The 16,381-nt window shown below is 35.4% G+C and overlaps 1 protein-coding gene across 1 annotated transcript in view; it reads left to right on the top strand.

Annotated features, from left to right (window-relative positions):
• Positions 1-16,381, top strand: part of SPRED1 (sprouty related EVH1 domain containing 1) — a 57,292-nt gene that overhangs the window by 22,241 nt on the left and 18,670 nt on the right. The window contains exon 2 of the mRNA XM_021539295.4: positions 12,026-12,200. Coding sequence (XP_021394970.1) covers positions 12,026-12,200 — 175 coding nt within the window. The remainder of the gene's footprint in view (positions 1-12,025; positions 12,201-16,381) is intronic.

Below are 16,381 nucleotides of genomic sequence, written 5' to 3'. Positions count from 1 at the left end.
CTAATGTCACTGGCTTTTTAATCATCTATTACTTCACTTCGGTTACTTGAGTTTCTGGCATTTTAGTTCCCTCTTCTTCCCTTTAAATAATACTTAGGCTTTTTTTTTTTTTTTGGCCTTTTTTTGTGTGTGTGTGTGTGCTTCCTAAAGAAACAGCTCTGCCAACATTTTTTTTGTTTGATTTTTTATCATCTTTTTATGTAGTATAGGCAATATTAGGTGTTTACTCAGTCATCTGTGAAAATGCCTCATACAGATGGTTGTATTGAGTTCTGCGCACACAACACATTCCAGTCAACACAGGGGTGAAGAAAACAAGGATGAGCTACAAGGATTTCACTGCATAAGGTATCTAAAAGTCCAGTGACAGTTCTAAAATTCTTCTACTCACAGAATCGCTTCTCGCTGTAAGTATTACTATTTCTAAGAATTTACTGACTAAAAGAGTCTTTTATCTATTCCACCCAATATTATTGAACTTACAGGTAAATGAATCTGTCTAGGAATTGCTGCATCACTAGAGAAGATTCTTTATTCTCTTCCAAATCAATTTAATTTCTTGATATTTGAGCAACAAAGTTTAAGAAGCAGAGCCCTCAAAAACAGTATTTTACATCCTGTATGTAAAGCTCATATGTGATAAGTGCATTCCCAATGTTAGGTTTTGAGCAAAATGTACAGAATTCTGTCAGATGAACATATGTGATGCAGCTGATATTTGAGGCTTAAATTCCTAAACAGTGAACATTTTAGCTCAAAATTTAGAGGTCGTTAACACCACCAAAGCAGTTGCTTGTATTATGCTGTTGGTCTTTTGACTTTGCTTTTCAGTATGCATAATAAAATGCTGATTGCTTTTCTTCAGCTAATAAAACAGTTAATGACTTCTCCTGCCTTATTTGAATTACTTGGGCAGTATCCTTGCAGATAAAAGTACTCAAAATTCATTGTTACATATAATAAAGGAAAATTATTTGTAATCCTCACTGTTTTGAGTATAAATATAGAAGGTCCTTCTGTTGCTGCAGTAAGAGTAAAGATCTGTAACAAAACACATAGGTGCTAACAAAAGAGCCAAATTGAGTTTGATCTTCTCTATCTACACCTATTTATCCATTCTACCATTTTAATTTCTCCTTATTTTTATTGAATATATAATGTCTTCTGTCTCTTTAAGCAGAGGTACTTAATTTTCTGGTTGTATTTCTTCAATTATGCAGCTATGATTGATTTCCAGTACTGTTAAGTACAAAGACACAAATATTTTTGGAATGGCTTCATTTATAGCTCATTATTTTAGAAAGGTTTTTTAGTTTTGTACTTTAGCCTATATTTTATAAACTATTACACATTATTTTGTATAATAAAAGGGGAAAATGCTACTTAAAACATATTTACAGTGGATAGCAGTCAGCTTTGTCTAGTAAGCTATGCAACATTGATGTCAGAACTGCACCCAAAAAAAAATCCAAAATTGCTTAGCTGCTCCTATGTGACATTTTTGTCTCATAGATTGACTGCAGCTGAAAGGCTATTACACTCCTTGCTTGGATTCTGCTGTCTAAGAACTGTTTAGAGCTTGCATTGCGCAATGTTGCACTTGCTTTCTTGGTACTCTAATCATATATTTTGTGCAGTTTCACCTAGCTGTCTCCATCACCTTTTTTAGAATTCCCTCCTTAGGGTGAAGTTCCATCCTAAATAATAATTTATTATAGAATAATTTATATTCAAAGGGAGCCCAGAGGTTGTCTAGTGAAAGATTTGGGCAGGGGCTTCTTCCACTAGAACAGGTTGCTCAAAGCCCCATCCAAGACACCCTTGAACACTTCCAGAAATGGAGAATTCACCACTTTTGTTAGAAACCTGTTCCAGTGCTTTACCACACACAGTAAAGAACTTCTCTCTACTATCTAAGCCTATCCTTCATCAGTTTAAGGCCATTACCCTTCTAATGGTATTAATGGTTTTAAAAGTCCAAAAAGGAAACAAGGAGATGTAATTATAACACTAAATTATTTCATTATCTCATCATCTCTGTTGTAACCCTTTGTACAGGGTTGTGTTGTTGCCAAAACAAGGAAAATGTATCTGGTGGATCCCTTTTAAGTTGAATAGACAGAGATTTAGTGATTACTGCAGGAGTTCTCATGACTATCATTTATAAAGTGTGAATTTGTTCTTATTTTGGTTTATTGCATCTTTTGTGAGGAAGGGGGATGCATGTGTATTCCTTATTCTTTTTCTGTGTCATTGCTTAGAAGTTTCTAAACTTTTCTTCTGGAAAAACAGCAAATAACGGAACTTAAATAATCTTCATTTTGAACTCAGAGGCCTTGCAGTGCTTTATTATTGCTTATCTCTGTGTTATGTTCATACATGACCCATGTATTCATTACTTACATCTTTTTGTAGAAACTTCTGAAGAGTAATACTTTAGCAGTAGTTGGAATGGGGAATGTAGTAAAACCAAGGCTTAGTTACACTTTTTTGTGATGTGCTGTTAAAAATCCTATGTTCTAACCTTAGGGTCAGCTATTTCTATGCTTAGACTGCTGGTTAGGCTGCTAATTATTACTGAGATTATCAAACATAATAATACAACTATATAATGGCTATGTAAGTTACATTATTTATGCTGATGCATGACAAATATAAAGGACATACCATTGAAACCCTTTGTTACTAATACTTTTTTTTTCCTGGTTTGATGGACTATTGTCAAAGAAATATTTGCATTTGTTTTTCACTTGTTTATTTCCATTTACTTCCTGTCTCTGAAATAGTCATGGTTTGTTAAAACTACAGAAAAGACTGATTCAAGCCATGAAATGCGGTGCTATGTAGCAAGGGAATGGTAACTTCTTTTTTTGGTCAGTGAACCACCTATAAAAAAGTTCTGTAAGTTCACAAGCTTCTTTTTTAAGGTTTATTCGGACTTTCATTTTTTAGTTTGGCTTTGGTGTTGTTCAGCATTTTGCAGTTTGTAATCTTTCTGTTTTGTTAGTGCAGACATTAATGATTTGTCCATTTCTATATGCTCAAAACGTCCTTTTGGATGTTTACTGGTTTTTTATTATGATAAAAGTAGAATTTTAGCATTAGGGATTTTCTTAGAATATAATTTACTTTGCAAGATCCCTTTCATATCATGTGGTTAAAGTCCTTGAAAAGCCATGTCAATGTAAACATTAAGACAAGCTTAGATTTAACAGTAGCAATGAATGATGCTACAGCTTCAATTCACCTGGGTTTAAACATATGAATGTTTTTTGTATATAACATTCATTAGCAATCTCACATCTCAGCAAGGCTGAGTATTTTTTGAGTATTTTTGAGTATTTTTTAAGTGTGGATATGCTTTATTTGGTTCCAGGTTCCGTTCCTTTTCTGTGCAGGCTGAGTGGGAAATGCATGCCAGAAATGACCTGTACTGTTTAGAAATTTCTTTTAATGTTATAAGAATAAAATTTAGATTTTGTGCTTGCCTACCTAATATCAAGTGTCATTTTAGATGAGCAAGCTCAGGTAGGTCTGATAATTTCTTTTCTTCCATAATGCACTGCCAAAAGTTCAAGAGTATGTAGCAGCTCACCCTCTAAGCTCTGTACATCAACAGACAACTCTGATCTTCATTGGCTTATGCTCATTACAGATGTTCTCTGGCCCAAAGGGTCTGTAGTCCAGGATGACCTAACAGAAATTCAGGCAGAGTAAATACAAAAAAATCTGTGATTATGTTTTCTGACCTGTTTGAGAAAGATAACAGCTTTGTCCTTTATTTTTGCTATATAAGTTCTTAGGTGGAGGAAAATAATAACTATCTGAGCATTTGTAGAGTGCTATTCCTAAATACAGCAAGCAGTGGAATAAAAAGTACACAGGTGCTTGTTTGAAAATAATATAGTCTGTTTGAAAATAATAGTACGGTCTGTTGTACCTTAGTGTAGCTAAAATTGTTTATAAGGAATGTGGTAGTTACCTTCATCTTATTTTAGTGGTCTAGAACTTTATGACAAAATGGCTTGTTGATTAATGTATTCACATGTGTTAACAGGGTTTCCAGTCCTGAAATCCATCACCTCAGTGGCTAGATGATGAGCTTCGACAATGAGAGTGATCTAATTGCACTTGCATAATTCATACTTGGACTCTGTGAGCATGTAAGACTGGAGGACAATGGCTGTGAGAGAAGAGAGAATTCTCACCTGTTCAGATACAAATATTACCTAAAATATTTCCATAAATTGTTGTACTAAACTGTAGTATTCCCAGGAAAATGAAAAGCACAACTAAATTTGCAAGCTTCACTTAAAAAAAAAAAAAATCTAGACTGGGTGGTGTTGTCTGATGAAATTTACTGGAAGTGTCAAGTTGTCTTAGTTTCAGTGGAATCTGCCTTAGGCTGCAGACTTATGCTTGTTTTGCTAAGGAGCTCAAGAAAATGAAAAGCTTGTGTTCCATTATTTCTTTAGATTTTTCTTTGTTTTTGTAAGGTTGGAAGGAAGTGGTAACTTTTCTCACTAAAAACACCCAAACAAAACCTTTTTCTCTTGTTTCGTTTGTGGGCTCTTCCATCTTTCTCTGCATGTTTCCATGGTAAGCAAATCAGAATTAATACATGGCATCAGTACCCAATAGCTTGATAAGAAACAAGTAATAATTTCACAGAATTAGAAGAGGGTACAGACAGTTCTGTACTATAAATGGAATTAAGAGATTCCTGTAGATCTTCAGAAATTCTGAGGTAAGGAAGAAGTAATAACTATGAGAATATATGGAGAGAAGGGAAGACAGGCTAGATAGAATAGAGCATGGATGTTTCTGGAGTTATGGCTGTCAGCATTTAAAAATGAGACAAATTTAGGATTTTCTGGAAGAAAACTCATTAAACTTGGAGGGTACATGCGTACCAGGATCTGACCACTCGAATTATGTTACCCAGCTGCCTAAAACTGGATGGAATTTAATCCAGAAGTCCTTGGTACCAACAGTCCTCTGTTGTGAACAGGCAGCTGTAGAAATGGTCAAAAAGCATCTTCCATGTCCAGCTTATCTCATAAACCACTACAAAGGGAAATAACATATTAGATACTATTTATTTAGTTCTGCTACATGTGTCCATAACCTCTAGAGCCATCTTTGAATGCTACCTTGATTCTTTCTAATTTTTGTGGGGAAGGGTAGAAAGAAAAATAAGTTTGTTTGGGTTTTTTATTTGATTATGCATTTTATCTTAGATGCCATTTTCTAAGTATTATGCCTTGACCAGATGGTGTTACAGAACTCTTTCTGTTATGAAAACCTAGGTCTTCAGGAGGCAGTTTCTTGAGAACGAGTAGAATCCAAGTAGGTGTTGTGATCTTTAGTGTGATAAAATACTACTTCATTTAACCAACCTTCATGGATGACATACAGAAGTAATAGAAACTAGCTACAATTATCAAAGAAGAGAAAATGCTGGGGAACAGGGCTAAAATGTTTTTTCATACAAATGTCAAATACATACTTTATATGTAATTTTGATGGGTTTCAAATCTTAACAGCTTCTCCCTTCTTCAGGTATTCTTGTTCTTTGCAAAAGAGCTTACAGCTGCAGCCATTCTTGCAGCATTGATTACTTTAAATGGACATAATTCTTAAATTGTCTGTATTCAAATGGGAGCACTATAACCCCATTCCTACTTTATTTTTTTAATTATTCTATATTATGTCCAAGAGAACAGTTCATGATAGCAATATAGTATTTTGACACTTGTTCATTTGTGTCTCATTTTCCCTTTTGAATTGTATGTGTGCTGTTAACACATTTATACATACATACAGCACATGTGTGCTGTTTTACGAGCTTCTCCTAAATAATAATTGTAATCATGTATTTTTGGCTCTTTCAGGATACCAGTTATCCTTTCCTTACATAAAACTGTTTCCCATGTAGCTTTTTCCTTTTGCCATATTGGGTTCAAGCTAGTTTGCTTGGTAGCTCAGGTGTCTATAAATAGATTTTCTTCTTGTCATTTTGTTTTATTAGTTTTTTGGGGTTTGTTATTTGAGCAGAAATGTTCCATTCAGGTTTTTTGACAAAATCCAAAGCTCTTCAGTAAATCAGTGTGGTTACCAATATCCTAAATGTAACAGCATTTGTCTGTAGTTCCTTTGAGAAATCCCTGTCTTTCCTTGCTAAACTCCTCACAGAAATAAACTTCCTAGGCATAGTAGCCATGTACATTTGCTGTTTATTGTGAGGAATACCTCTTGCCTCTTTATAAAGGAGAAAATCTGACAAGTCTTGTAGGAGTTTGGTGTATATTCTGATTTGTTGATATAATTTTGAGAGGAGAAAGGTAACAGACATGTTAAGCAAAGCCTCATTTAGTGGCTCTTATTAAGGCAATATCCTCTTCATTAAAAAATAAGAACATATGCTGTCAAACATTTTCTTGATTTAAACAATCTTTCCTTTAGCACTTGTGCTACATTTGCATCTCCTGTTTTAGGTAAGTCATTAATATTTTGTGCCAGTGGCACTCATTCTCTAGACCTTTAGTAACGGAGGGTTTAACATCAGCAGTGTACCGATAAGGTCATCTGGTATCGGTGACATTATTTTTCTTTCTATATTGAGTCAATACTCAAAAAATGGTATCTGCAAGTAAAACAGACTTTAGCTCAGTGGTCTGACAGTACCTTTTGGTATGTGGATATGTATGTACTCATGCACACTTCTCTAGCTGGGAATCACAAAGTCTTCTGCTAAGTTCTTTGGATAATAAGAACCATAAAAAGCCAAGTGTGGTTCAGGTATGTTCTTTTGGTAAGGCTACAGACACAAAAGTATATTGCACCAGAAGCTGGAGGGAGTAAAGTATGTGTGTAAAATGCCAGTCAAAGGTAAAGAGCCTTGATCCATTTCACATTTGGAGACCAGCCTGGGGCTGTTACATGGGTGCCAGCAAAGATAGTGTAATTTCATAGCAGAGTGTGTCATGATTTTTCAGAATGCCTTTTTTTTTTTCCCTTAGCCTTTTCAGAAGTGTTTAAATAGCAGTTCGCACAGTGACAACTCTTGCTTCAAAGTATCATGAATTCTTCTAAATTAACCCATATATTTATGGATTATATTTATGAAGTTGTATTTTATTGAAATTGCTATGCTTTGAAATATGATATTAAAGAAAAGAAAGAATAATTGAGCTTGGAGGGCATCTCTGGTTGTCATCTTCCCTGCTGCTCAAGGAAGAAGGGTCACCTAAATCAGCTTACCCAGGACTGTGTCCAGATGGATTTTGGAACTCTCCAAGGATGGAGACTCCACAATATCTCTGGATAGCCTGTGTCAGTACAGAGGTGCACTCAGAGTGAAGTGGTTGCTGATGTTCAAATGGAACTTCCTGTGTTTCAGTTTGTGTCTGTTGTCTCTGGTGCTCTCACTGGGCACCACTGAGAAGAGCCTTGGTCTATCCTCTTTGCAGCCTCCCATGAGCTATTTGTGTACACTAAGAAAATACCCACAAGTCTTCTTTCAGCTAAGCAGTCCCACCTCTCTCAGCCTTCCCTCATATGATGGATGCTTCAGTCTCTTAATCATTTTTGTTGCACTCTGCTGGACCCCCTCCAGTAGTTCTACATTTCTTGTGTACTAGAAAGCCCAAACCTGAACAAAGTTCTGCAGATGTGGCCTCAGTAGGGCTGAGTAGAGATAGAGGATTGGCCTCTGCGACCAGCTGGCGAAATTGTTGGTCTATTTTGTCCCAAGGGCATGTTTTGGCTTGTGTTAAGCTTGGTGTCCATATGAAACTCAAGGTCCTTTTCTTCAAATCTGCTTTCCATCTTTGAGAGAAATTAGAATTCTAAATATCTTTACCAAAGCCGAAAAAGTCCGTTTCTCTTATGGTTCAGTTTATAATTCCACTTGCAGATTCAGGTTTCTTGATGGTAATGGTAATAGCTGTATAGTACTAAAAAAGAATTTGCAATTACAATACCATCGCTTTATGCAATGTTTCTGAAATCACTTTTGTTTTTCAGTACTATATTAAAATAGAAATGGGCAAAATGCAGTACAGGTAGAAGAATGGCAATGTTTAATATGAATTTGGAGAGAGATGATTTGCATAATGTTGAAGCTAGGTTAAAATATATGTAAAAGCAACAAGATGGTTGCTTCCCCACTCTCCCCAACATCTCTTCCCTTTTTCTCTGGGAAGAGTATTTTGGCAGAAAATTCTAAGTACTCATTCTCTTTTTCTTGGCTAGTGGAATAAAGGACAAATGCAATAACACGTTATCTTTATGGTCTTGATATTAAATGTAAGAAATAACTCAAATTATCAAAGCAGTTTATTTTTTACAAAAAAAAAGGTGATTAAATTACAATTGTGCTCCTTCCCCAGCCACCAAAAGCAGATTTATTCCTTAGTTGTTGAGCTGAAAGTCCCAGCCCATCTTGGCCCATGATGTGCCTCCTGCACTTGCACAACAGTTTGGTCATCCAGCTTATGGTCATCCAGTTGGACCCAAGAGCATTGCACTGATATAAACACATATTTTCATCATATCTTTCCTGTTCACTTGTGGTTTATAAACTTTTGATTTTGCCCCTAATGATTTCTTAGGCTGCTTAATTCACCCCACTTTAGATTTTGATTTTGGTATAAGAATAATCTTGATTTGATTATATTTTTAGAATGAAACTTCACACATCATATTTATTATGCTATCTTAAAATTGCTTTGTTTCAGGTTTACTGGGTATAGCACTCAGACACATGCTATACTCCTCAGTAAGTCTTCACTGCTAGAGGAAAAAAACAGTGTAGATAACCTTTTTTTCCTCTTTCTCCTTTATTCCAATTTATAATTCCCTTTAATCATGTTAGAATACCATACTCTTATCTCCTACCTGAGGCACTCACTTGTTAGAGAGATCTGTTTCCTTACTTATTTAAAAGTAAGGCAGTCCTTTATTAAAACAGTCTTACTGATCCTCAGTACTGACTTTAAGAAAGTAACATCCTCCTCTGTCCAGAATACCATCTCCTTTAAACCTCTGTCTGCCTCAAGAATTTCCAGTGGCTACAACCAAAACCAGGGAGTCTCAGAAAACGCTGGCTTCAGTACAGTAGCTGTGGACCTGCTGTTGCAATGCTGCCTTCATGCTCCATTTCAGACTCTTGTGGTAGCTCTGGTAAAAGGCTTTGTAAGAGCAATGCTCAACTGATCATCCGGTTTGTTTGGTTTTTCTTTTGTTCAGGTTTTCCTGACAGAGCTACCAAACATGCAAGAGTAGGTAAAAACCTTAGGGTGTGTTAGGAAAACACTAGAGCTTGTCTGCCCTTTTTCCCACTGCTAAGGTACACCAGCCATTTAACAATTTGTTCTAAAGTTCCCAAGAATAGATGGAGTTGTAATGCTTACAGATACAAGACTTCCAAGTGCTTTTGTAGTGCCAGTAGTGTGACAGGCAGATCCTGTTTTGTTTGCAGAGGATTTTGGAAATGGGAATCATTTATAGGTCCTGCTGCTGCATTCTGGTTAATTGCAAACCAGCTTGTGTTGTTGCTAAAAACAGCTATTGTTAACAATTGTGAGTTCCATTCAAATATAAAAAAATAGTAAAAAACAACTACCAACAGAAACATAAAACTAAAAATCTTCTTTTGGACTTAGGCATTTTTACAAGTACAGAATTTGTCTAGTTAATCTACAGGGTGGTTATATGGAAAAACTGGCTTGTTTCAGTTTAAAAGATGGTTCATTAAATATTACTATTTAGGGAATTTTAGTTTTGCACTAATGCAGTGGGTTTGATAGTGATTTCTAAAATATTTGAAAGGATAAATGTTTAAAGTATTCATTTGGAATATATGAAAAGCAAATCACAAGATGGTTAACTAGACCAAACTAAGCATCTCATTGTAGGATAGGGGGGAAAACCCCAACACTGACAGAGAACTCTATTGAATGGAAGTAGCTTAAGCCTCTGTCTTTGCTTCTTATTAGCAGTTCCTGGAAAGAAAATGTATGTGGAGTGTGAACTTCCATTTTAAGAAAAAAATAATATTGTATGTTTTTCTCATGTAGCCTAAGGGAAGTTCTCTTTAACTGAATTCTTGCTGCAGTTGATTGATATACAAATAAAAGCTCTAATTTTCAACCAAATAACCAAATTTATAGAGTGAAAAAATCAAAAGCTAAATTTGTCGTTCACTTAAATTGAGAATAGCAAGCAGTTTTTAGACTTAACCCGTCATTGCATCGTATTTCTTACTGGTTTACAGGAGAATCCTAGTGTCCTCAGTTTCTGTTAGAAGAGGCTCTTCTGAGAGGAATGAGTTGAAAGTTGTGTATGAAGTGTACAACTACAGTCTGATCTTAGCTCTGAGTGAAACACAGTGATAGAGACCAGTGAATGAATGGTTCAACTTTCAGTAATGTTATTCGGCATCGAGATGTAGCCAGTTGTATTTGCAGATATTAGATTTGTGATAGATGCAAACCATGAAGGATTGGATTTTTCTTTATTGTATTTGTTTGCTGTGTTTGAGTACTTAATTAAAAGACGTTGATAAAGAAATGGTGTGCAACAATGACTGAACTGTCTTTTTAACTATGAGATTTAGAGAGAGGAGGGGGCTTTGCTCAGAGGCAGCAAATTAAATACAGCTGTCTATAAGCTAAAAATTTATAGTCTTGTAAAATTTTCCAGTTTTCAAGCCGTTATGTACTTAGGCTTTACATGCTTGCAGCAAAATTCTTATGTGTGTGTGTGTGTGTATATATGCACACACAAGTGAATCATATTTATGAATCATACATATGTGTGAGAATGTAATATAATGATTATGCAAAAAAGCCTACCTTTGTTATTTTGGGGATTTTCAGGGGGGTGTTGGAAATAAAGCAGTGATCTTTTAAAAGCTCAACAGCTTAATGAATAATTTGATCTCAAATATAGAAGGAACAACTTTGATCTCGTCTAATATTTCTTCTTCAGCCCTTAAATTTGACATCACTGGTGCTAAGTGGCATAAATACTTAAACCCTCAAGAATATGTTGCAAAAAGATAACACCTTATTTTAAGGTGTTGAAATGTTCAATCATCAACTGCTATATTCTTCCAGTAAACTGTACTTGAAATGTACAGTCTTATAGCATGTTTGGCAAATCATGGGGTTTTCCAAGTGATGTAGTGGCAAATTCATAGCCAAAATTAAAAGTTTTCATTTAATTTAAAAGAAAAAAACTAAGAGCAGAGACAGAAGGAAGTGACCAAAACCTCTTTTTCCAATACTCTGGACTTTGGCTTTTAAGTAATAACATGGTAATAATTTGTTTATTTTATAAAATCACTAAATGATGAAAAAATATGTTAGATTGAAAAATTAATTTTACACACAATGCAAATACAGAAGAGAAGTGGCAAGTAGATACTGCAAATACGGATTGTAAGTAGTTGTAACTGGTTATGTCTTCAAACCCCACAGTGCATATCCTGATCTACCCTTGCAAAGAACGAGTTGTATGCATGGGGAGGAGGGATGGATGAAGGGAATCAGGGTGTCTGGCTAGAAGCCTCTTCCTGTTTAAATTTCAGTGACAGAAGGCCTGACCTCTTTCTGTTTTCTTGTTCTCTTTTCTGTGCAATTTCATGGTGGCTGACTGGCTTCATGATTAGTCTAAAATAAATCAGGAACTGGATTCGTATTCTTTTCAACCCTCTAGCTAGATCATTGAGTGTAAAGTTTTTGGAAGAATATTAGTTTTGATTTGGCAACTATGTTCTCTGGTTAAGCCTCTTTACAAAAGATCACAACCCCTGAGAAGTCTTAATGAAGGAACAAAAATATAGGGGAACATTTTTAGAGGGTGATTTTAAATTGTTTTCTTCTAGGTGATGTTTGTGGAAAGAAAGTGCTAATTATTGTGATCTTGATTGTGGGTTTGTTGTTTTGTCTTGTTTTTTACTAGACTTAGGTTGTTTATGTTTACGGAAAACTAATTTCTTCTTTTGCTTCTCTTTCAGTAATAGTTATGCACGAGTGCGAGCTGTGGTGATGACCCGGGATGACTCAAGTGGTGGATGGTTACCACTTGGAGGGGGTGGACTAAGCTGTGTCACAGTCTTCAAAGTCATTCCCCAGGAAGAGAATAGCTGTGCTGATTTTCTTATCCATGGAGAACGACTCAGGGATAAAACGGTAACAATTTTTATCTATTTAATGATGATACTAAAACTATATGGGACATAGGTATTGATGCTTGCTTGTTAGTGCCTGTAGACTACAAAGTTAACTTAGCGTCTCAGTCTAGTATGACTGCTGAACTTCTCTATATCGATGTTTGTGTACCAAAAGAGGTAGTTATTTGTTTTTGATTCTGCTTTTTTAGACTCAAGCGCATTGATTTTTCTTTTTTTTTAGGAATTCTTCATCCATTTTGAGAAAAATGTTGCTATTTTTCTTCCAATTAAAGATTGGATTTAAATCTTGTTTCTATACCAGTGATACTGCATTTAGGAGGAGTGTTGGAAATGAGAATTTTAATAAGAACATGAAACCAGGTGGAATTGATCAGTAGTGATTTGGTTAGCTGTAGAATATGTCAAAAAGAAGCCATTTTACATGAGAAAAACTTTGTATTGAAAGATAGCATGAAGCTGACAGGTCAAGAGTTGACCTGGTTTGATGAGTATGTAGACAGTATTAATTCATCAGCTACCTTACATAAAATACCAGTAATAAACATATCTTAAGAGGCATCATGAAAATCAGCCTCATAAAAGGAAAACTGGTTCAGGATCTCAGCTATTTCTACATGCAGACCTAATGAAGACAAAATGGGCTTACTAAGGATTGCTTGGTTACTTTTATGGCAAACAGATTTCTGAATGGGGCTGTGTTTTACTGCAAAAACAAAGATAAGTAGAGAAGGCACAAAAGCTCTGTCTTAATGACTTTTTTCAGTAATTTATTCTTTTCTGCAAATGAATGTTGACTCCTCTGTAAGCTTAAATGATAGAATTACTTCTTATACTGTACTGCTGACCCTTCTTCAAGCATACCAGTTTCTACCCTGCTGAGTTTCCTGCCTTGACTGTGACTATTGTAGGAAGAAAGCATATAAATAGAAATTCTGCTGACTCAGTTGTTTCAGTGGGGCGTAGCGCTATTAGCAGAGTACCCTGTGTTCCCACACAGCTACGTGCACCTGCAGTTCCTTCCTCACTTTGCAGTAGTTCCCTTTAGAACTTTTTGTAGCCTTGTTGATGCTCTTGTTGAGATGCTTAATTGCATCTAGAGATACTTGATAATTTTTTCTTAATACTTGGAATATTTACAGCTTGCCTTAAGAACAATAAAATGCTCCAAAGTAGAGACTGGTTTAATGTTTTGCCTGCATGCATATAAAAATGTCTGGTCATCAGTGTCCTGATCTGTTTGCAGTGTCCTTTCTCCCATTTCCTGTAGACAAGATTTGTTTTGTTTCCACTTCTGGTAGAAGGTTTTAAATGTTTCTCCTCCTCTTCCTGTATAAAATCAAGCTCATGTTAGCATGAATATGTTTTCCAAATGTTTATTGTCTTGAAGAGTTTGTTTTGGTTTTTTGTGTGTGTCCTATCCTGTGTCCATCTATTTTCCTTGTACTTGCCCCCCAAGTGTAACCTAACAAGATTGTAATCATGCTGTAGTTATGGGAAGTGGCTGTTGGAAGTCAGATGAACATCTCTCCTGTGTATATTAAATAAAGCTCAGGGAACTAACAAATACAGGTTTAGGGTTTGGAGAAGAACACTGGAGAACCAGTAATTAATTGATAACTGAATGAAAGTCACTGTATTCATGTATTTCTACAGACTTCAGATATTGCTAATGTGTAATGAATTAACAACCGAGTTGTATGGAATTCAACAACAAGATCCCACTTGGCACAGAAGAAACAAGATCCTACACCAAGAAATGTGATGATAAAATTAGGTCATGACGCTTACTTAGAAGGGCAGAAGATAGCAGGCACTGAAAGAGAAATTCTGTTGGACACGTCACTGATTCTAAAACTGTTCTGATCATTATGCTTTCAATATGGTTAATGTTTTACATTCATTCTTAGGATATTCCTGTGGATTCACTGTTCAAACTCAAATTTTAACCTTTTCTTTAATGAAGCCAAACAACTGGGGCTTTAGTCCAAATAGAAGTGACAGGTGATTATTATATTTCATAGTAATTATCTATTTTATTTTTTATTTAAAAGTAAAGTAAAAGTGGAAGCCACTGTATTTGCTATTGGGTCAAGACCAAATATTTTTATTATCTTCAGATTTTCTGGAAGTATTATGCTGAATCTACTGTTTCTGTGCACCAACTTCCCTTTAGTCTTGTTTTAGAATGCCCTTGGTAAATCTCAATGCCTGAATAATCTTTCAAGTTGGTAGTATGCTGTTTAGTTGGTTGTTCTACCATTGTATTTGAAAAGAATGTTACAAATTTTTTTTTAAGCTTCCGAAACAGCTTTCTAACAGATACAGATTTTGAGTACATGTGTCTTCAGGAATGTTTAATTAATAATCTTCTGTAATATCTACAAGTCACTTGGACCATGGTTTCCAGTTCACTAACATTTTTGCAAGGTACACACAGCTGTTTCTGAAAATACTTCTATGGATTAAAAGAGAAAGTAGTTTTTACAAATCAACTTCCCTACATTCTTCAAAGTCACATTACACGTTTCTAAAATACCTTTCTAATCAAGATTATGTCTTGATTTTCTCTGGCCAATAAGTCTCTTTTTTTGTGAACTGGCTTAGCTTCCAGAAAAGATACAGAAATTCCCTTATCCTGGAAATCTAGAGTGTGGAACTTGGAACATGTTTCTGTGACATGGGGAAGCATAGGTTTTGAAATATCTTAGTTTAGAAAGTAAATGGAGTTCAGATCTATAGTTTTTACCTAGGATAAATGGCAATCATAATGCCAGTATTACTGTCAGTAATAATTATGTGTCAGTAGAAAGGTGAAATTCTCTCCAAACTAGCTTGAAATCCACAGGTGAGGTATTTGATGGAGGTATCTTCCAGATGCCTCTTAAATAGTTATACTGAAGAGGAATTAGTTTTAGTTGCTGCTTCTGACACAACACTGCAGTCCATTCCAGTGTGCCAGATCTTTTCGTGTATTTTATAGGGTATGCAGGCATTTAATTATAGCTATAGATCTCAGTGTGTAAGTCAGCTGTATAAATTAAATACTTTGGAATGAACATTAAAATACTGAAGATCCTTGTTGGAGAGGGCTTGTCTTTTTCCTTTTTAGACCTGAAAGGCAGGTTGCTGTCAGCCCTTCCATGAACCAGCTTCAGACTACTTTTGTGCAGTACACAGCTATTTAAAACATCTTGTGGCGTTCACAAAAAGCATCCTAGTTATCAGAGAAGAAAATAAAAATGGTGGCTCCATTGAATTAATCTGAGAGAGAATGCTTCCTGCTAGTTTGCTCAGGTTGCTTAGATTTGTGTTGGAATGTGAGGGTATTTCATGAAGGCTTTTCTCATAATTGCACATTTCCCCCTTTATTATAATCACCTTCCTAGGTCAGGCTCCAGCCAGTCTGCTTGGAACAATTGCACTCCCTCATAACCTGGTCAGGTCTGCTGCTCTCTTTTTCTGTTTACAGTTGCTCTCTTCTATCTCAATAGCTAAGCACATACTAGGTTCAAACTTACTGGTTTTTAGGCTTTGGTGAATTTTACCTTCTTGAATGAAAAGTCTAATAGACTTCTCTGGTTTATTGTCTTCTCCAGACTTTAGCCATGCAAGTTTTTATCAAAGGAGAAAAAAAATTACTAGTATCTTTTAGATCATGAATCAGGAGTAACAAAGTTTAAAATCTTTCCTTTGAATAAGAACTAATTGTGTAAAGGGAGAGACACAAAGCTAAAATTGAATAGAAATACCTTTCTTTTCTAAAAATCTGCTGTTTATAAATATTTACTTTTTTAATTGTCTTTAAAGTTTGAGGGGAAGTTGATTCTGATGGGCTGTAGTACAGCCCAGTACATAATCTTCTTTTTGAACTGAATGAAAAGTATGCATAGAATAGTTAAGTCATATGGTTACTGTGGCACTGTAACATGAATATCCTCAGGTCGTACTGCTTGTTTCCAGGAGTAAAGCACAAAAGGCATTGAAAAACTATGTGCTTATATGTTTGTAGGTTTGGGTTGGGAATGAGAAACAGTGAAGCTGTCTATCTTACATGTGCTCTTATAAACTTTGAAAGTACAGGTAGAAACCAGTAAAACAGGATCCAGGATCTCAAAATGTTCAATTATTGGGTCTGTTACCAAGAGAGAAATTTGTATCAATGCAAAAATTTCTTGTTTT

The sequence above is a fragment of the Lonchura striata genome, chromosome 5 (assembly GCF_050655825.1).
Source record: "Lonchura striata isolate lonStrDom1 chromosome 5, ASM5065582v1, whole genome shotgun sequence".
Classification (NCBI taxonomy): Eukaryota; Metazoa; Chordata; class Aves; order Passeriformes; family Estrildidae; genus Lonchura; species Lonchura striata.
The sequence above is the reverse complement of the archived record's forward strand: the minus strand, read 5'-3'. Positions and strand labels throughout refer to the sequence as shown.